Consider the following 19,930-nt stretch of genomic DNA (forward strand, 5'->3'; position numbering starts at 1 on the left):
AAAGTAGATCTCTCCAGACGTTCTAGTCCATAATTTTGAATCCTTTGCGAACTGCACAATTTTGCGAGAGATAAACGTATTCAAACTTCAAAACAATGTGTAGGCATTAATAAAGCAAATTGATTTACAAAATAAATCATTCCGCTTTATATTTCCTGTTATTTTAAAGTAAATAAACAATTTCATTCGTTTCAATCTTCCACAATTAGAAATTGACGTTGTTGTTCTGCAAATAGAATACAACAAAAGATCCTTGTGACGGGCCATAAAAGTAATGGAATGTATGTTGTTTTCTTGGAAGTATCGAGACCGTTGGGACCAACTCGTCAAAACAAGAGGAGTGTCAATTCTGTCCGGGATGTCCCTATCTCCGTTCTATCTCATGTATTATATAAAACATTCAAAGCTTGATCTTGATTTATGATGATAAACCCCGATATGTTTCAATATCTCAAGCCGTAAAACCAGGATTGTTATCAATGAAAATGAGCTGCAAATATTTTTGTTTTACCTCTGATACCGATTCCTCGTCCGATTCCGAAGAGTCCGACACACGGGGCTGAAACTCGGAAAAGGTCGTCTCTGTATCGGACTTGGCCGGGGACGAGTGCTGGCTGTTGGTTTGTCTTCCTCCTGCTCCACCACCTCCCCCACCGGCACTAGTCGCCGCTGCCGTTCCGGAGGAGCTGGAGTTCTGGTTACTTCCTGTCGAAGCCGAAGCTGCTGCTACTGTGGACATTGCTGCCGACTTTGCATTATTTGCCACTTCACGATTATTGTTGGAATTTGCACTTCCGGTCGTTACTTCGACTTCCGGTTGCTGAACACGACACGAATTATTCTGCTGCTGTTTCGGATTTTTCCCTTTGGGAGCAGCAGTTCCACTACCCACTGAAACTCCGTTACCACCACTATTACCACTACTGCGGTTGCTTCCACCAACACTAGCACAACTATTACCACTACCACTACCGTTGGATGACGAAGTAGGCTGCTGCTGCTTTGGCAGGGCCTGCTTCGATTTCGATTGATTCACCAGCGACGAAGATTTCTTCACACTGCTGCTACTGCTACTTCCTCTACTAGATTTGTCCCGGTTCTTTAATCCGGATTGTTCCGCATTCTGCATCTTGTCCGGCACCGGTTCCGAACGCCGGACACATTCAACTCGCGTTTGACGCACTTTTCGATCCGCTTGGGGCTCACTTTAGCCCGGAAATTGCTCGCAAAAAAACGCACTTCTAGCTGAACACCGTCGCAGTCCGTCGCAGTTGTTCGTTTGCTGCTGGTCGACGATTTTTCGCCATATTCGATTTTCCACTGACTGACACGAAAGGGTGAGCGAGACGGTATGTAGCGCTATCTCGCTCTCACCATTCGTCACATCCGGAAATCGGAAATCGAGGGGTGGAACAAATTTGACAGTTCAGTTGATATAAAAACAGTGGGAAAATTGTAATTATGAAAGTCAAAAAATATCAATTCAGTAGAAAACCGACATGGGCGACTAGCGAAGTTGGATTTTTCTCATAATCCATATACGTTATACCCTGGGTAGTGCGATCAGAACCAATTTGGTTGGCAAACTGAAATCAAAATTTTCTATTGTGCCGGAACCAAACATTGAAGATTGTGGTTATGTTCGTTTTAGATCTTATATTGTCGGCGTAGCAGCAACTTAGAATTCGGAAGTCGGGACTTCCGAGCCGAACTTTCTTCCGAAGCTCTATCAGTCAAACTAATTGATGCGTTGTTTAGCGCATCTTTAGGCGAATTCAGCGCACTACTTCCGAAGTTAGGAAAGTTGCCTGTATCTGGAGAAAAATCCAACTTCGGTATAAAAATCGGCCTAACTTTTTTCCGGATAGACAATATTGAAAAGCATCGTTATTATTTTTTGGGAAAAAAATAAAAATAACTTTAGTTTGAGTTTTGTATTCTTTGTAACAAATATTTTCACATCATATTTCAAGTGGAAAATTAGTAGGGATGCAACTAAAAAGCACTCGTTTAAAAAAATCACGAGTTTCAGCAACTGATTGCAACAAAATTGTATGTAAACCATCGTAAAGTCTCACGCATTTGTGCGCCCTCAAGCACAAAGAAAAATTGAAGACCGGAAATGTTTGACAGCCAAGTAGCTGCAAAATAATTTTGCTTATGGAAGTGATTTCAAAATATTCCTCTACTAGCTTGAGAGCAGAAAAGCGGCTCTATCCGCAGTACCCAGGTTAAACCTAATTCCGGAAGTGGTGCGCTCTATAGCGCATCACCGAATGAAAACAGCGCACCACTTCTGAAGTTAGGTTTAGCGTGCGGATTGTGAGAAAAATCCAACTTCGCTAGTCACCCATTTCAGTTTTCTACTGAATTGAAAATATTCTACGTTGAATTCAAGACAGGACCCGGCGGTTTCAAATAGCCGGTCCATCTAATCGACGTCGAAATTGTCGTTCGACACGGTAACCTGAAACAACTCAGTGGCTTGGTCGTTTAATAGATAACTTTACAAGGGTTACCTGCTCCTGGTCTCAAACCAATGTGTGACGAGACTTGATTCTTCGGATTAGCTTTAGGAATTGCACCTAACATGCGCCGTGGATTCACATCGATTGGCGGCAGATAATCTGTGGTACTTGGGAGCAAGGGTTGTTCCTTCGTGTTGTCTTCCTTTGCAACATGAGGCACCACTGTCGTCTCGTTGGCGATGAAGGCAGAGTTAACTGTCAGCTGGGTACCACCATTCTGCTCTTCAATTCCATGCTTGTTCATTAGCTCCTCAGCACCATGCAATGTTCCCCCTACAGCTCCTTCCGAGATGTGGTCTTGTACCCACTGGATTATACGTTGCTGATTGGATCGATGACTCACTCGGCTACGATTGGTTTTGTTTCCTCTATTTTCCTCTAACTGTTGCTCCAAAAGATGGTAATTCTCTTGCAATGCATTTCTATCCATCTGTAAAGATCTCCACTCGGCTTCCCATTCGCGTTGTTGGATAGCGCGCTCTTCCTCTAGCTGCTGCAATCGTAAAGCGATTCGTGACGTACTGTAACCATGTCGATGTAACCACGCTCAAAGGCAAGCAAGTTTGACAAGTCCATGGTCGCTCGGCTATCGAAGCGGTTACACCCGCACAGCGCACATGCCACCAGCAATTGCATTGATCGCATTGTACAAAATTTTCATATGTATTGGGGCACGAGCAATGTACGCAGTCTCCCTGTTTGGTAGGCTCTGGCGTTCTAGTCCTGTTCGACGCATTCATGGCGAACGTTTTAAAGTTGTGTTTTCGGGGAGCAGAACTTGGGATCGGTCACCGGGTTTTCAGCAACTCAAACACGATTGGTTGTATGAGGGAACGCTTTAAACTATAAGTATATTTTGCAATTATTTAGGTTAAATTTCGTTGTTTCGTAACACTTATACGTTCGGTGTCCTATCTACTCTGATTCCAATCTGCTCAACCCGATCACCTAAGACTGAACTGTAGAGATAACAATTTATATTTCAAAAGTATAAAGCTTCTTGTTGAGTTCAATCAGATATTTGTAAAGATGCTATTGTACTTCCAGTTGAAAACCGAAATGAGCTCTCGCGACAATCGAGTTTTCTCCCGTTTCCTTTTGTCGCAACTACGTCGCGACTAGTGCGCATCATGGCGCACGGCGGTGGCATAGATGCGCACTAGTCGCGATGCAGTTGCGACATCAGGAAATAAGGAAAAATTCAATCGTCGCAAGAGCTCACTTCGGTTTTCAACTGGAAGCACAATAATGTCAGTTACCTGAGAAAACCAGTTTATTAATTTGTATCCAAGAAAGCTTAAAATAATTTGAAAATTATAGTAAAGAAAAGAAGAATCATACTGCTTTTTCGATTACTCTCGTGTCTACATCCATGACGATTTGCGAGAGCGGGAGAGTTTCAATGGCATGTCTCTCATATGCACGAAACACGAGACTTTCGTCAAGCGACAGATTGCATCGGGCTGAGCGAACTCAGTTTTGTGACGGACGTTGTAGTGAGCAGTATGAAGTGGCAAGTGTTAAAAAAAAGTTTGAGAATAAAATAGAAGAAAAAAAGATTTAGAGTGAATGAAAAGAAATAGTGTTTTCTTTATTTCATTGCGAAATGGAAGAACCCTACATGAACTAACTACTTTAAAATAGATCGATCTTTAATATCTGGTCGTTGATATAGGCATAGAATAAGAACCTTTTACTCAAGAATGTTCTAAGACACTTCAGAGATCTAAGTTTTAATTCCACTATGAACTGTGTCCTGCAATGTATTATTATTTATTTATTCAGACTAAGGCCGAAGTGGCCTGTGCGGTACATAAGAGTCTTCTCCATTCAGCTCGGTCCATGGCTACACGTCGCCAACCACGCAGTCTACGGAGGGTCCGCAAGTCATCTTCCACCTGATCGATCCACCTTGCCCGCTGCGCACCTCGCCTTCTTGTGCCCGTCGGATCGTTGTCGAGAACCATTTTCACCGGGTTACTGTCCGACATTCTGGCTACGTGCCCGGCTCACCGTTGGGGTTAGGGACAAAAGGTCGAAAGACAAAAGGTCGAAAGGACAAAAGGTCGAAAGACAAAACGTCGAAAGACAAAAGGTCGAAGGGACAAATGGTCGAAAAGGACAAAAGGTCGAAAGGGACAAAAGGTCGAAAGGACAAAACGTCGAACGGGACAAAAGGTCGAAAGGGCAAAACGTCGAAAAATACCAAAGGTCGAAAGGACAAAATGTCTAACGGGACAAAAGGTCGAAAGGGAGATAAGTTTGAAATTGACAAGAAACTGAAACGGAAAGAATCAATCTCGCACCAGAGTTGCCCTACACAGTTAGCAAAACTCTGTTCTTTTGCTTTTATAACTTTTAACAATTAAATAAAATTCATACGATAAGTACCACTAATAGATGGATGTTTGAGTTTTCTAAATGTCACTTCGATCAAATACACCGGCGTGTATTATACGGCGGTGTATTTTCAATGCGTGCGCCTGCATGGCTGCGGCGTGCACTATTTTAACAGATAGAAGTGACATTCAGAAAACCTATATATTCATGTATTATTGGCACTCATTGGATGAATTTTAATGAATTTTATTTTATTGTTAAAAAAGTGAAAAATAATAGAGCATTTTTTATCAACTGTTTAGGACAACTCTGTCTCGCGAAATACAATCTTTTATTCATTTCTTATTAACAATCTTTTTTATCTCTTTCTGAACTATCTAGATGTTCATAATATTGTCTTATAGTAATTACTCCTTCTTTGAAAATTGCTCATTCTTCAACTTTGATTTATTAGATGAGTGCATTATTTCAGCATGAAGTTAAATGCGTTTCAAAATTCTTTTTGCAATACAGTTATCAACTTGTTCTTGGTAGACCTTTTGTCCCTTTCGACCTTTTGTCGTTTTCGACCTTTTGCCCCTTTCGATCTTTTGTCCTTTTCGATCTTTTGTCCTGTTCGACCTTCTGCGCCTTTCGACCCTTTGTCCTTTTGACCTTCTGCCCCTTTCGACGTTTTGTCCTTCCGACCTTTTGTCTTTTCGACCTTTTGTCCTTTCGACCTTTTGTCCTTTCGACCTTTTGATTTTTCGACCATTTGTCTTTCGACCTTTTGTCCTTTCGACCTTTTGTCATAGATTCTCACCGTTGTCGTCCGATTTTCGCGGTGTGAACGATGGATGGTTCTCCCAACAGCTGATGTAACTCGTGGTTCATTCGCCTCCTCCACGTACCGTCCGCCATCTGCACCCTACCATAGATGGTACGCAGCACTTTCCTTTCGAAAACTCCAAGTGCGCGTTGGTCCTCCACGAGCATCGTCCAGGTCTCGTGTCCGTAGAGGACTACCGGTCTAATGAGCGTTTTGTAGATTGTCAGTTTGGTACGGCGGCGAACTCTATTCGATCGGAGCGTCTTGCGGAGTCCAAAGTACGTACGATTTCCAGCCACTATGCGTCTCCGAATTTCTCTGCTAGTGTCATTTTCGGCAGTCACCAGTGAGGCCAAGTACACAAATTCTTCTACCACCTCGATTTCGTCACCACCGATGCAAACTCGCGATGGGTGGCTCACATTGTCTTCCCTTGAACCTCTTCCTATCACACACAAAAAAAAATAGTTGGTAAAAGTAAAAGAAACGTTGGTAAAACTGAGAAAATCAGTTAGTGATTTTCAGTAGAAAGTATAACATTGTTAAATTTACAACTGCAAAAATTTCACTTTGCTGAGAACTTCGACAAGAGTCGACTTTTCAAAATAACATTATCTTCTCAAAACTAAATGTGTATTTCACATTAGAATCCACTAGTGATTCTTTCAAAACAACAAGTGGTGAGCGCTGTCAATTTCAGAAGGCATGTTAAAATAAAATTATACCCATATTCAAAAATGACAATTGCGTTTCTAGTTTATTTACTGATTTAATTTATTTTCGTGTTTTAGATTTACATTATCTCAAATACTTGGTTCTTTTTCTGCATGTTATGGAGAGAGACAAACAGTTTCACCTCAGTTAAAAGGGTTGAATTGTTCGATTGATGATGCGTCAACATTATATGGCCTGGAGTTCTGCCAACAGTTGTCATTTCTGCTGCATCTGCCCTGAAGGAAGATGTAACGAAAAATTGGTGGTCGTTGACGGCATCAGGGCCAGTGTAGGCGAGCTCGTATACGCGGTGGCTGCTGATCTTCAGATGACGTACAATTATGCATATGAGCTGGCGCATCACATTGCGGCGCAATTATGCTGTTTCCTGCTGAGGATGAGACGTATTATTTACCGTATTATTTGCACACTATTGCACAGATGGACTTTTGGGATACGTTTGGAACATGTTTTATACTTTACCTGTAGCGGTGCTAATCTTTCGAACCCAGTTGGCCTAGACGATAGTAACGGTGATGCTTCCCGTATAGAGGCTGCCTTTGTGGATGATTTAGATGACGTTAAAGTTGCAGAATCATGAGATCATTCGAAACGGTTATCGCCATTCCCGAAGCTCTGCTCTTTCTATTGGCAGCATCGCGGTAAACATCACTCGTTGGCTTATTTTTCCTAAATGTGATGTATACAATGAATCAATTGATAGGAAATGTATTATAACAATACCCACCTTAGTACAATTAAATATCTGTCGAGCGAATTCCGGAGCTATCAAAGAAGGCGTTTGACTAATTTCTAAATACTTTTCTTCAATTTTCCCGCTGACCAATGACAACAGAAAAAATGTCAGTTCCCACATATTTAATTAAAACAACGTTGCCAAATTTAAAGAAAGAATGAGCTCATTTAACATTTTTCGACCTCTTAAAAGAAAAACTTTAGCACTTGAATTTACATTTTTTTTATTTATAAATCATTTCTAGAAATGAAAGTTTTTGTCACATATTAACAGTTTCATTATTCAAATTAACCAAAATTTGTATAATTTTAAAATGAAAGTGCAAAATTTTCAAAAACACAATTTATTTTTCCTCTGTGCATGTACTTTGTCTTCGACGTGCTGATGACTAGTCCGATTTGCTTAGCTTCCCTCTTCAGTCTGATATAGGCTTCCTCCATCTTCTCAAAGTTACGTGCCATAATATCTATGTCGTCGGCGAAGCCAAATAGCTGGACGGACTTATTGAAAATTGTACCACTCGTGTTAATCCCTGCTCTTCGCATTACCCCTTCCAAAGCGATGTTGAATAGCAGACACGAAAGACCATCACCTTGCCGCAACCCTCTGCGGGTTTCGAAGGGACTCGAGAATGCCCCAGAAACTCGAACTACGCACATCACCCGATCCATCGTCGCTTTGATCAACCGTGTCAGTTTATCCGGAAAACCGTGTTCGTGCATTAGCTACCATAGCTGGTCCCGATCGATTGTATCATATGCGGCTTTGAAATCGATGAATAGATGATGTGTGGCCACGTTGTATTCGCGGCATTTCTGCAGTGCTTGGCGAATGGCGAACACCTGGTCCGTGGTAGAGCGTTCGCCCATAAAACCCGCCTGGTACTGCCCCACGAACTCCCTTGCAGTTGGTGCTAGTCGACGGCATAAAATTTGGTAGAGTACCTTGTAGGTGGCGTTTAGCAATGTGATTGCACGGTAGTTGCTACAATCTAGCTTATCGCCCTTTTTTGTAGATGGAACACACGACACCTTCCATCCACTCCTGCGGAAAAACTTCCTCCTCACAAATCTTGGTAATGACCCAGTGCAGCGCTCTAGCCAGTGCCGTGTTTAAATAGCTCTCCTGGTAGTTGGTCAACCCCAGGGGCTTTGTTATTCTTCAGCCGGCCAATCTCCTCCTGGATTTCCTGGAGATCCGGAGCAGGTAAAATTATTTCTTGCGCGCGTTCTCCCAGGTCCATCACCATACCGCCATCTTCGTCTGCCACATCGCCATTCAGGTGTTCTTCGTAGTGCTGCCGCCACCTTTGGATCACCTCACGCTCGTTCGTAAGAAGGTTCCCTTATATGTCCTTGAACAAATAAGGCTGTGGCACGAGGCCACGTGAACTTCTCTTAGAACTTTCGTGTGTTATTAGCGCGGTACAGTTGCTCCGTCTCTTCACGGTCTCGATCTTCCTGCTGGCGCTTTTTCCTCCGGAAAATCGAGTTTTGTCTGTTCCGCGCCTGTTTATATCGTGTCTCGTTCGCCCTCGTGCGGTGTTGCAGCAATCTCGCCCATGCTTCATTCTTCTCTTCCACTAACTGCTCACATTCGCCGTCATACCAGTCATTTCTCTGATCCGGGGGCACCGTGTCAAGTGCAGCGGTTGCGGTGCTTCCAATGGCGGATCGAATATCTCTCCAGCCTTCTTCAAGAGACGCTGCGTCTAGCTGCTCTTCTGTTGGAAGTGCCACTTCCAGCTGCTGCGCGTATTCTTGGGCTAGTCCTGCAATGTAGTTGAACGTTATTCTCTAGCTCTATGTATTTATGTTTCATCTAACTTACAGTTCCATCAAAGCCCACCGAAGGGGCGGTTACCCTCCAATACCTTTTCCGAACTAAATCTATCACATGTTGTACATATGCATAATCGAGTTTCAGACATAGTAATATTTAGGCATTTTGCAAATCATCCGCTTGGCACACCACGATGTTGCTTTTGACAATCCGCTGTATCTAATCTAACACATAACAATTCTCCACACGAACTACTAATAAAATATATATCCATATCTAAAAAAACTTTATGTGTGATCTCGTAATAGCAATTATTTAATTTGTGGTTCTATATCGATTATATTAGGGTGGAGCTATTGCAAAAATGTATAACGGGGACACATATTTCTTATATAAATATTTTTGGCAGTGAAACAATATTTATAACATTATCACCAGAAGGCGCTGGAGTGAAATGTCAAACTCGAAGGAATACGACGCTAGCCCCTCTTGTTGTGAAACGTGCAATAAATCATATTCAAATTGATCGTTGAAGTCATGGCCGATGGTTTGCGTGGTTTGCGTGGGAGTGCTCGAAGGTTCGTCAAATCGACGTTTGAGATTTCGTTTTTCGTTTACAAAGGCAGATAAGTCGTTTTGAAAATTTGGTATTCAAATCATTTTCCACTTTTCAATTTTTATAGCAACGGGTTTTATAATAGTTGCTCCAATCCCATTTTTGCTACAAAAGATTTATTTTGAATGTTTTGACAGTTGTTGATGTCATCGCAGCTGTCACGTTTTTGTTTTCGTTCGCGCTGACGAAATTCTGGTGCGGATGCAATTTTCACTTTGCGTGGCAGTGTTTTGGTGATTCCGTGGAAGTAAATCTCCATTCATAGTCCGATTTCAATCCGAAGTGTATCAAGTCCGGAGGATAAGTTTACGCTCAATTGCCCAGTGATGCCGACCGTCGGAGTGAAACGAGACCTGCTTTTCAAAGCTCTTGGAAAATCCTACAGTAGGTTATGTCTCTGGTTTTCCATGGGGAACCGCTAATCTGTGTCTTTTAATGTTTTCCGAAGCCGACGATGAGTTCCAGAAGCTATGCTTCGAGTATGGATTGGAACTGGATGAGGTGACCACCGAGAAGCAGATGATCACTAAGGAGCAGGGAGAAGTGGAGGCGGCCAAGGATGCATCGGAGGAAGTCATCTACCGGATCGACATACCGGCTAATCGGTACGATTTGCTGTGCCTGGAAGGATTGGTACTTGGATTGCAGGTGTTCCTCGGGAAGTAAGTAATAATATGTCGGATAAAATTAATGATTGAAGAAAATCAATTTTTATATTGGGGAATGTGGCAGGGCTGGTAGTGCACAACATACCAAAGACTTGCCAAATTTTGGTCGCAACATACGGAATTGAGTTCAAAGAACTTAATAATTTGTTTTAAACAATTTCTAATACAGACATTTTGAATATGTATTTTTTTAAATTCTTTGATTTTGATTTAATATATTTTAAACAATTTGAATAAGAAAAAAAAATAGTAAATGAAATTCCTTTTCCAGGATATCTTTCCCGCAATTTACAAAGGTGGCCCCTGTTGACGGGACTGCCCAGAGGATGGTTGTCACAGAAGCTACGAAGCAAATTCGTCCATTTGCTGTTGCTGCCGTTTTGAGGAATGTAAATTTTACGAAAGATTCGTACAACAGTTTCATCGACCTGCAAGACAAGCTGCATCAAAATATTTGCCGCAAGCGTGCGCTAGTTGCGATAGGAACTCACGATCTAGATACGCTGAAGGGACCTTTCACCTTCGATGCAAAGGCCCCGAAGGATATTAAGTTCGTTCCGCTGAATCAGGAGAAGGCGATGACCGGAGAAGAGCTGATGGAGTTTTATTCCACTCACGCGCAGCTCAAAAGCTATCTGCCAATTATTCGCGATTCGCCGGTTTATCCAATTATCTACGATTCGAATGGAATAGTTCTATCCCTTCCTCCGATCATCAACGGCGATCACTCCAAGATTAAGCTGACAACGAAAAACGTTTTCATCGAATGTACGGCGACTGATTTGACCAAGGCCAAGATCGTTCTGGACACTTTGGTCTGCATGTTCTCCACTCACTGTGCGAAGCCTTTCACGGTTGAGGGTGTCGACGTAATCAATCCGAACGGCGAGGCCGTTCAGTACCCTGAACTTGCATTTCGCAAGGAGACCGTCTCCGTCGAGAAGGCGAATGCTCTCATAGGAATAAAGGAATCGCCAGAATCGATGGCGAAAATGTTGAATCGTCTGCTTCCGACCACTCAGAGCGTAGCAAACAAAGACCAACTGGAGGTTTTGATTCCTCCTACTCGACACGACATGCTACACGCTTGTGACATCTACGAGGACGTGGCTATTGCCTATGGATACAATCGTATCCCGAAGACCCTTCCCGGAACAATGCATATTGCTAGACAATATCCGCTGAACAAACTTACAGAGCAGCTGCGGGAGCAAATCGCCCAAGCTGGATTCACCGAGGGTCTGACATTCACACTGTGCTCTCGGGACGACATCGCCACTAAGCTAAACCGGAAAATCGAAGAACTCCCCGCGGTTCACATTGCGAACCCAAAAACGTTGGAATTCCAAGTCGTTCGAACTACTTTGATTCCCGGACTGCTGAAGACTTTGGCGGCCAACCGAAAAATGCCGCTGCCACTAAAGTTGTTTGAAGTATCCGACGTTGTCCTGGCAGACGCTGAATCGGAAGTCGGTGCACGTAACCAGCGGCGTGTCTGTGCTGTGAACTGCAACAAAACGGCCGGATTTGAGGTCGTTCATGGTTTGTTGGATCGCGTTATGCAACTGCTGGAGGTGCCCTGGGATAAGCAAAATGGGTACTACCTAAAGGCCGTTGATGATCCGGCCTACTTCCCGGGTCGATGTGCCTCCATTGTCCACAAAGGGATGGACATCGGCCGGATTGGGGTGTTGCATCCGACGGTATTGCATGCGTTTGAGATTACGACGCCTTGTTCTGTGGTTGAGTTTGACATAGAGTTGTTTGTTTGAACAAAATTATGGAACTTTGTACAATAAAACGGATCGAACAGTCAAGGCTATGGTTACTTCTCTTCGTGATGAATCACATTTCATTTAGTTCAAGAAATACAATCATTTGCCAACTGGAACTTCCACATTTGACGCCAGGCCTGCTTTAAGTGCTTCGATTTTGGACATAAGTCATGGATGCAGGAATCCAGATCGGAGTAGGGTATGCCGGAGGTGTTTGATCTGCGCTCCTGGCGTAGACAACAAAGACCTATCCGGTGTGCTGGCTTGTCCGGCTTCCAAACGGGTTCGGTCATCCAGGTAACGAATACGCCTAGGATAGCCGTGGTTCGAATAGAAGAGGTATTTGGTACAGCAATGCTTTTATTGACGCAAGCTGGGCAGCTATTGCTGACGCGCTACACCACTTGCAAGTTCCGAGTTATCTGTGTAGGATTTTGAAAAGCTTATTTTCAGCATAAGATCTTGTTATATGATACCGGTGCTGGTCAGCAGTCGATTGAGAAGTCAGCAGCTGGTCCGGGTGATGTGATGCTTTACTGTTGTATATCCATAGTCAAGCGAGTACAAATTATTATCGAGAACTTCACATCACACGCTATGCCCCCCGCATCGGGCTGGGCAGATTTGTATAGAGTGTGAATCTGACTGGTTCAAAGTAGAGGTGGGCGCTCCGCTCAGGAGCTGTTCCAAAAATTCGCTTCCTTAAATTGAGCTGATGAGCCATGGATCTTTTTACCCTTCTTACACCCTAAGAAGGGTATAAAGATCGCTTGAAAAACCGACTTTTTATCCGAGGCTCGGAGACCCAAGTCGTATATACTAATCAACTCAGCTCGACGAACTGAGCACATGTATGTATGTGTGTGTGTGTGCGTGTGTGCGTGTGTGCGTATGTGTGTGCGTTACAAAAATCTCACATCAAGATCTCAGCCGTCCGTGGACCGATTTGCACGATTTTAACACTAAACGAAAGCTATGACTTTGTCATTGTACGAGTTCAATTTTTTTTGCAATCGGACATTTGGTTCCAGAGATATATGAGAAATACGAACATGAAGTGCATTTTCAGAAAACTAACAAAATAATGTCACATGAATATCTCAGCCGTCTGTAAACCAATTTGCATGATTTTATCTTTAAACGAAAGCTATGACTTTGCCATTGAACCCATTGTATTTTGTTCTTGCAATTAGACATTGGGTTTCGGAGATATCTCTGAAATACGAACATAAAGCATTAGACGTATCAACTTCACACATTGGTAAAATATGTCCCAACAAGATCTCAGTCGTCATTGGACCGATTTGTGCGATTTTATCTTTAAACGAAAGCTATGTTTTTGTCATTGGACTCATTAATTTTTTTCTGCAATCGGAAATTCGGTTTCAGAGATATGTATCTGTGAAATATGAATATGAGACATATTTTCAGACTACTAATGAAAAATTGTCACACCAATATCTCAGCCGTCTATGACCCGATTTGAACTCTTTTGGGCTTAAACAGAAGCTGTAATATTGCCATGGGCGTAGCCAGGATTTCGATTAGGGGGGGGCAAATTGTTTAAGTCTTCTGAATCGTAGTTGTATAGTAGTTTTATAAAAAAAACCCATGAATATTAGTGCTTGGTACTTTTTCCTTCTAAGCTCCAAACACTTTGAAACTAAATCCACAACCAACAGTAAAGGCTGAATCACAAGAGCGCGTTGCGCGTCAGCGTTTTGTACATAAACGTAATGCCAGTAAACGTGACGCAATCACGCCCGGATTCTTCAGAAATGCCTCCAGCAATTTCTTCGGCAATGTCTTCAGGAATTCCACCCGAAATTGATGGGATTGACGGGAATTGACCAAAAATTCCACCATTATTTAATCCAAGAAATCCTCCACGAATTCCTTTATAAGGGAATCCTTCAGATAATTCTTTCGTGCTGTTTCTCATAAAAAAATCTGTACCTCGGAATTCCTAAGAAAATTCCGTGGAAATTCCGCAGAATTGCCAATAAATATTCCTGAGAATCTCGCGGAAAATCTTCGAACTTCCTGTGTAAAGTCCATATTTTTTTCCGTGAAAGTTTCGAATAATATCTTGTGAAAATTTCAAAGAATTTCTCCAGGAATTCCACCGAAAACTTATTCAGAAATTTTACCGAAAATAAAATCAACAATGGAATTGTTGGAGGAATTGTTAGATTAATTCCTAAAGAAATCCTGAAAAAATCCACTGGACATCCTCCAGAAGTCTCTTCGAAAATTCCTCCGGGAGATCCTCCGAGAATTCTTCCAGGAGTTCAACCGGCAGATCCTCCAAGAATTCCTCCAGGATTACCTCCGAGAATTATTCCGGTAGTTCTATCGGCAGTTCCTACGGGGGTTCTCTGAAAATTCTGCCGGGAATTTCTCCAGAATTTCCTCCGGGAATTATACAGAAATTCCTCCAGAAGCTCCTCAAGGAGTTCTCCGGGAGGTCCTCTGATGATGATGATGGTCCTGCTACATACCTCTACAAAGGTTTCAGCTCGACAAATTTTGTCTATAATATGAATTCTCCAAGATTTTTTTCCGAGAAGTCTTCTGGTAGATTCACTGGCAGAAATTCCACCGGGTGTTCCACCAGTAGCTCTTCCAGGAGATCATTCAGGCTTTTTTCAGGAAATCATTTAGGTTTTCTTCAGAAAATTAGCTGGAAATTCCTCCCGAAGTTCTTCCGATAGTTTTTCTGGGAGTTTTTTTCTTTCTCCTGAAATTCCTTCGGGAGTTCTTACGGGAGCTCTTCCGGCAGTTCCTACGTGAATTCCTCCGGGAGATCCACCAGCAGTTTTTATGAGCATTTCTCCGGGAGTTTCACCGGTAGTTCCTCCGGGTGTTCCTTTGAGGAGGAACTCCCGGAGTAATTTCCGGAGAAACTCCCAGAGGAATTTCTGTAGGAATTCCCGGAGAAATTATCAGAGGAATATTCGGAAGAACTGCCGGAGGAAGTTCTAGATGAATTTATTGCAGAACTACAGGAAAAATTTCCGAAGGAAATCCTGGAGGAACTCTCGTAAGAACTTCTGGATGAACTTCCGTAAGAATTCCAGGAGAAACTCCTGGAAGAATTCTTAAATGACCTCCCGGAGGTGCTCCCAGAGAAATTTTTCGGGGAACTTCTGAAGGAATTCATAGATAAATTCCCAAAGAAAGCCTAAATGAATTCCTGAAAGAAAGTCTGAATGAATTTCCGGAGGAACTACTAGTGGAACTCCCGGAGAAATTTGAGGAACAGCCGATGGAATACCCGGAGTTGAATTTCTAGAGGAACTTACGAAATCCCATTTCCCTTGAAATTCCTGCCAAATATCCTCAAAGAATCCCCTGTGAAGTTCCTGGAGCGATTACTAGAGGAACTTTTGGAAAAACTCCTGGAGGAGCTCCCGGAGGAACTCCCACAAGCACTTCCACAGGAATTCTCACAAGGTAGTATGGGGCCCTCCCTAGCCGTGCGGTAAGACGCGCGGCTACAAAGCAAGACCATGCTGAGGGTGGCTGGGTTCGATTCCCGGTGTCGGTCTAGGCAATTTTCGGATTAGAAATTGTCTCGACTTCCCTGGGCATAAAAGTACCATCGTGTTAGCCTCATGATATACGAATGCCGGAGATTTTCCTGGAAGAATAGCCCAAGAAATGTCTAGAAATAAAACTTGAAGGGAAGAAAAGAAATCTTCAAGAAACTTCCTCATGAATTTCCTAAAAAAAAAATAGTTGGGGGTTTCTAGATAAGAAGAAATTGCAATTACAGGAGAAGGATTTTCAAACGATTTTCAGAAGAATTTGTGGATAACTTTCCGGAGGAATTAAGAAGTTCCCAGGCGAGCTTCTAGATGGATTTCTAGGAGAATTCTCGAGCCCGAAATGTTTCGAGTTGTTTTGAACTTTCATATAGTATGGATCCTGGATACCCTTATGATTGGATTGTAAAGTGCACATGTTTAAGCGAATTCATTTCAGTACCCGTTCAATCATTCCACCATTTAGGGGGGGGGCGACGGCCCCCCCTGCCCCCCTCTGGCTACGCCCATGAATATTGCCATTCAAGGCGGCAATTCAAATCTGCAGTCTTTTTGTATTTTTTAAAAATTGTTAAATTTCCAGAAATATCCCTTTTTTTTATTTAGAAATCGTTAAAAGCATGATAATATCAGTTATTTTATATTCAATTGAAGGTCATATGCATAGAAATTGTAATATGCACTGGGCACACTCAACCATTCAAAAGGGTAAGAAGGGTTGCGTTCACTGTAGGTGGATTAAGTCGGGTTTTTTAAAGAAGCCCAGCTCAGCAGCTCACTTTAAATTGATGAAATCATTGTCAAACACGCGCCTAGAGAAACTTCCTCGAGCGTACGCACTCGAGTACGCGCGCTGTTGTATTTTGTACAGCACAAACGAAAATACCACGCTCGCGGTACACAACACAAGCGAGCTTGTATGAGCATTCCGGTCCAGTACCGCGCACGTGCTGATCGTTTTTAATTTGCCCCAGGGATGCCAGATACAATTTTTATAAATCTGTATCAATCTCAGCAAAATGTCTGTATTTGTCTGTATGGAGTTTAGAAGGTACAGGAATTAGAAAATTATTCAAAAACCATACACTTTTGACAACGTAGAATATCGAGGTTTCAATAATCAAAAAGTCGGTGTAAGACTTAAGTCGAGTCAAGTACGAGATACAGAAGACAAGTAAGGTTGCTGTTGAGGTCAAAATACGTATTCTTGAAGCAACTGTTTACTATCAAGTGGTGAATTAAAATGGGATAATACTATCTCATCTTATGACAAGTGAAGATATCCCACCAAAAAGCTTTGAATAATAATCTTATCAATATGTGTATATTGTGACATTAGCATAAATTGATAATATTTACGCAATTTCCTAATTAAAAATCCGTTGTGAAGTTCAAAAGAGTTTGGTTCGAAGGAGAGGCACAGAAGGAACGGACATCTTTTGGGTTTATAAACGGAGAGCCTTGTGTCTTTCAAACTGATTTGGGCTTCCGAGCTTAACTCCTTTTGCGCTTTCGAAGAAAAAACTTTTGGCTTCCAAACGGAATCTTTTAAGACTTCGGAATCCCAAAAAGATATCCCTTGTACAGAATGAGAAAACAAATCTCCCACTCGGAATTCCAAAAGTATTGCTTTCAAAAGTCTAAAAGGAATCCGTTTGAAAGAGAAGTCTAAAATAATTTCGTTCAGCAGCCCAACAAGGTTCCGTTCGAAAACCCAAAAGAATTCTGATTTGGAAGCCCACAAAAATTTCGTTCAGAAATATAAATGATTTCCTTTCAGGATCCCAAATATTTCGTTCGGATACCCAGATAAATGACTTATTTGGATTTACTAACCGAGATGTTTTTGGTTTTCTAAACGGAGTTCTTTTTGGTTTTCGGAGAGAACTCTTCTGGGTTTTCGAATCAATTCGTTTTGCAGTTCCGAACAAAATCCTGTTAGGGCTTCGGTAGGAAATCCCTTAAGTACTCTCATGGGAATCCCTTGTCCAGAAGCAGAAAAAGATTCCGTTTAAAAGCCCAGTCGAAAGTTCAATCAATCAATTCCTTTTGCAGTTCCGAACAAAATCCTGTTAGGGCTTCGGGATTCTAGAATGATTATATTAAGAATCCCATCAGAATTTCGTTTTTTGAAGTCCAAAAGGATATCTTTGAGAAGCCCAGAGTGATTCTTTTCGAAAGCCCAAAAGAATTTCGTTCAGAAACTCTGAGGGATTCCGGTAGTAAACCCAGTAGGATTACGATCGGAAGTTCACATAATTCTGTACTGAAATCCGAACGAACGGATATCTTTTGTCAACCCCAATGGGATCCTTTCGGGCTTTCGAATGGAATCATTTTTTGTTTCATAAAGGATTAATTTTGGATTTGTGGATAGAATCTTTTTAGGTTTTCGAAAGGAATCAAAGAATCTATCCGTTTGGAATTCTAAAAGGATTCTTTTTGGAACTCCAACGGAATCCCTTTCAGAAGCCTAAAAGGGAATGCCAAAATGATAACGTTTGGAAACCTTATAAAGATCCTTATATACGAAATCCCCATAACAGTTTTGTCGCATTTCGGGAACCAAAATAGATGAATGGGCTCGCTTGTCAACTTGAAAATGTCAACTACGCATAATTATTGTGCTTCCAGTTGAAAACCGAAGTGAGCTCTTGCGACGATTGAATTTTTCCTTATTTCCTGATGTCGCAACTGCATCGCGACTAGTGCGCATCTATGCCACCGCCGTGCGCCATGATGCGCACTAGTCGCGACGTAGTTGCGACAAAAGGAAACGGGAGAAAACTCGATTGTCGCGAGAGCTCATTTCGGTTTTCAACTGGAAGTACAATAGAAGGGTTAGAAGCGCGCGCAAACAAGGCATTGATTTACTGCACCCAGTATGAAGCTTATGACACGTGATATGGTTCATATACATATCAGAGACTAGGGACTGAATTATTCAAATTAACGATTTGAGAAACGTTATCAACAAATTGTAACTTAGAATTATGAATAGAAAGTAATGTTGAGTTAGTTTTTGTATAGAAATAAATGTGATGGTTCTAAATGAACTCCTAGACTTCAAAACTAGACGGTTAGAAAAAGCGTAATAAATGTTATTAGTTTAAAATTGTCGGGTTTTCAATAGAAACTTTATTGCCTCACTGTAACATTTTAATAATTTCAAAGTGAGGTAAATAGATGAATGATGAATGAATGAATAAATTAATGAATGACATAAATTTTTCAAATTTTTGAACAATAATTAAAATAATAATATCAACAATTATGTTTTACTATATGTAGCATTAAAGAACTGAAGAGCTGATCCAAGGAGCTGACTCTTTTCAATGAGCTGAACGGATCAGATCCGCTCACTGCAATGAGCTGTTTTGCCCATCTCTAGTTCAAAGTGCTTTCCGCATCAATGATACAATGTACATTAAAGTACATGTTAATGTCTAAAGTTTTTTAACCAAATATGTTGAATGATTTTTATTTCCAGGTAATCAAATTAACCATCACCAGTATCAAGATGCCATCATCGAGTTCGCGAGCGCAAGACAGAACATCAGCAAGGCACTGAACCAGAACCTTCGGATGCTCCGCCAGTCTGGTGGTAAATCAGGGAAGTCAGAAGTAAAAATGTTAAACAATATGGGCCCCAGTATGCTGCCTTGGGGAACACCAGCTCTTACAGGTAATCTATCAGATTTAGAATTCTGATAGTTTACCTGAAGTTAGTAAATAATTTTAAATCAGTTTAATAATATACAGAGGAAAACTAAAATTTATCAATTTTACAATCAAACATAGGCATAACTAGAGTCTCGGTCTAGGGGGGGCTATGGCACCAGCTGGTGGGATGTAGTTTTCAAAGGCGATTTAAAGCACTGTGCGCATGGATTGCAATAGAAATTGTTTGACTAAGTTTATCGCTCATTCGTCCTAGAAGTAACATAAAAAAAATCGCGAATAATACAATTGATTTCCAGTGATGCTGTGATGGTGTCAGGCCATTTGGCCGAATGCCGTTTGGCCGAATGTCGTTTGGCCGAATGCCATTTGGCCGAATGCCGTTTGGCCGAATGTCGTTTGGCCGAATGCCATTTGGCCGAATAGTTAAAAAAATTGACCTCATTTTACGAGTGGTCCTTCGTCCTCCTTTCTTCTTGCTTCCTTCTTTTTTCTTCCTTTCTTCTTATTTCTTCTTCCTTTTCTCTTCTTCCTCCTTTTTCCTTTTCCCATCCTCTATCTTCTTTCTTCCTTCTTCCTTCTTCCATCTTCCACCTTCCTACTTCCTTCTTCTTTCTTCCTTCTTTCTTCTTCCTTCACTCTTCTTCCTTCTTTCTTCTTACTTCTTCTTTCTTCCTTCTTTCTTCTTCCTTCTCTATTCTCCCTTCTTTCTT

The 19,930-nt window shown here is 41.8% G+C and overlaps 2 protein-coding genes and 1 long non-coding RNA gene across 3 annotated transcripts; 1 reads left to right on the plus strand and 2 right to left on the minus strand.

Moving 5' to 3' along the window:
• Positions 1–451: 451 nt before the first annotated feature.
• On the minus strand, positions 452–1,129 carry LOC134203781 (putative lysozyme-like protein). Its single transcript, XM_062678635.1, has one exon. It carries the CDS (start codon positions 1,127–1,129, stop codon positions 452–454), a length of 678 nt encoding a protein of 225 aa, XP_062534619.1.
• Positions 1,130–6,428: 5,299 nt separating this feature from the next.
• On the minus strand, positions 6,429–7,271 carry LOC134203782 (uncharacterized). Its single transcript, XR_009977702.1, has 3 exons — positions 7,139–7,271; positions 6,874–7,080; positions 6,429–6,778 (listed from the first exon to the last, which is right to left on the minus strand). It is a non-coding gene; the product is annotated as an uncharacterized LOC134203782 (long non-coding RNA).
• A 2,419-nt stretch (positions 7,272–9,690) lies between these two features.
• On the plus strand, positions 9,691–12,030 carry LOC134203784 (phenylalanine--tRNA ligase beta subunit-like). Its single transcript, XM_062678636.1, has 3 exons — positions 9,691–9,929; positions 9,994–10,207; positions 10,485–12,030. The coding sequence occupies exons 1-3, from the start codon at positions 9,872–9,874 to the stop codon at positions 11,983–11,985; spliced, it is 1,773 nt and encodes a 590-aa protein (XP_062534620.1). The 5' UTR covers positions 9,691–9,871; the 3' UTR covers positions 11,986–12,030.
• The last annotated feature ends 7,900 nt before the right edge of the window (positions 12,031–19,930 follow it).

Source organism: Armigeres subalbatus, unplaced genomic scaffold (assembly GCF_024139115.2).
Source record: "Armigeres subalbatus isolate Guangzhou_Male unplaced genomic scaffold, GZ_Asu_2 Contig226, whole genome shotgun sequence".
In the NCBI taxonomy this organism is placed as follows: domain Eukaryota; kingdom Metazoa; phylum Arthropoda; class Insecta; order Diptera; family Culicidae; genus Armigeres; species Armigeres subalbatus.

What these genes read in the sequence shown, in the direction of transcription:
- LOC134203781 (XM_062678635.1), bottom strand. Translation starts at nt 1,129, where the DNA reads ATGCAGAATGCGGAACAATCCGGATTAAAGAACCGGGACAAATCTAGT.
- LOC134203784 (XM_062678636.1), top strand. Translation starts at nt 9,872, where the DNA reads ATGCCGACCGTCGGAGTGAAACGAGACCTGCTTTTCAAAGCTCTTGGA. An exon ending in AGCTCTTGGAAAATCCTACA is followed by an intron (nt 9,930 to 9,993) that starts GTAGGTTATGTC and finishes TGTTTTCCGAAG; the next exon opens with CCGACGATGAGTTCCAGAAG. An exon ending in TTGCAGGTGTTCCTCGGGAA is followed by an intron (nt 10,208 to 10,484) that starts GTAAGTAATAAT and finishes TTCCTTTTCCAG; the next exon opens with GATATCTTTCCCGCAATTTA.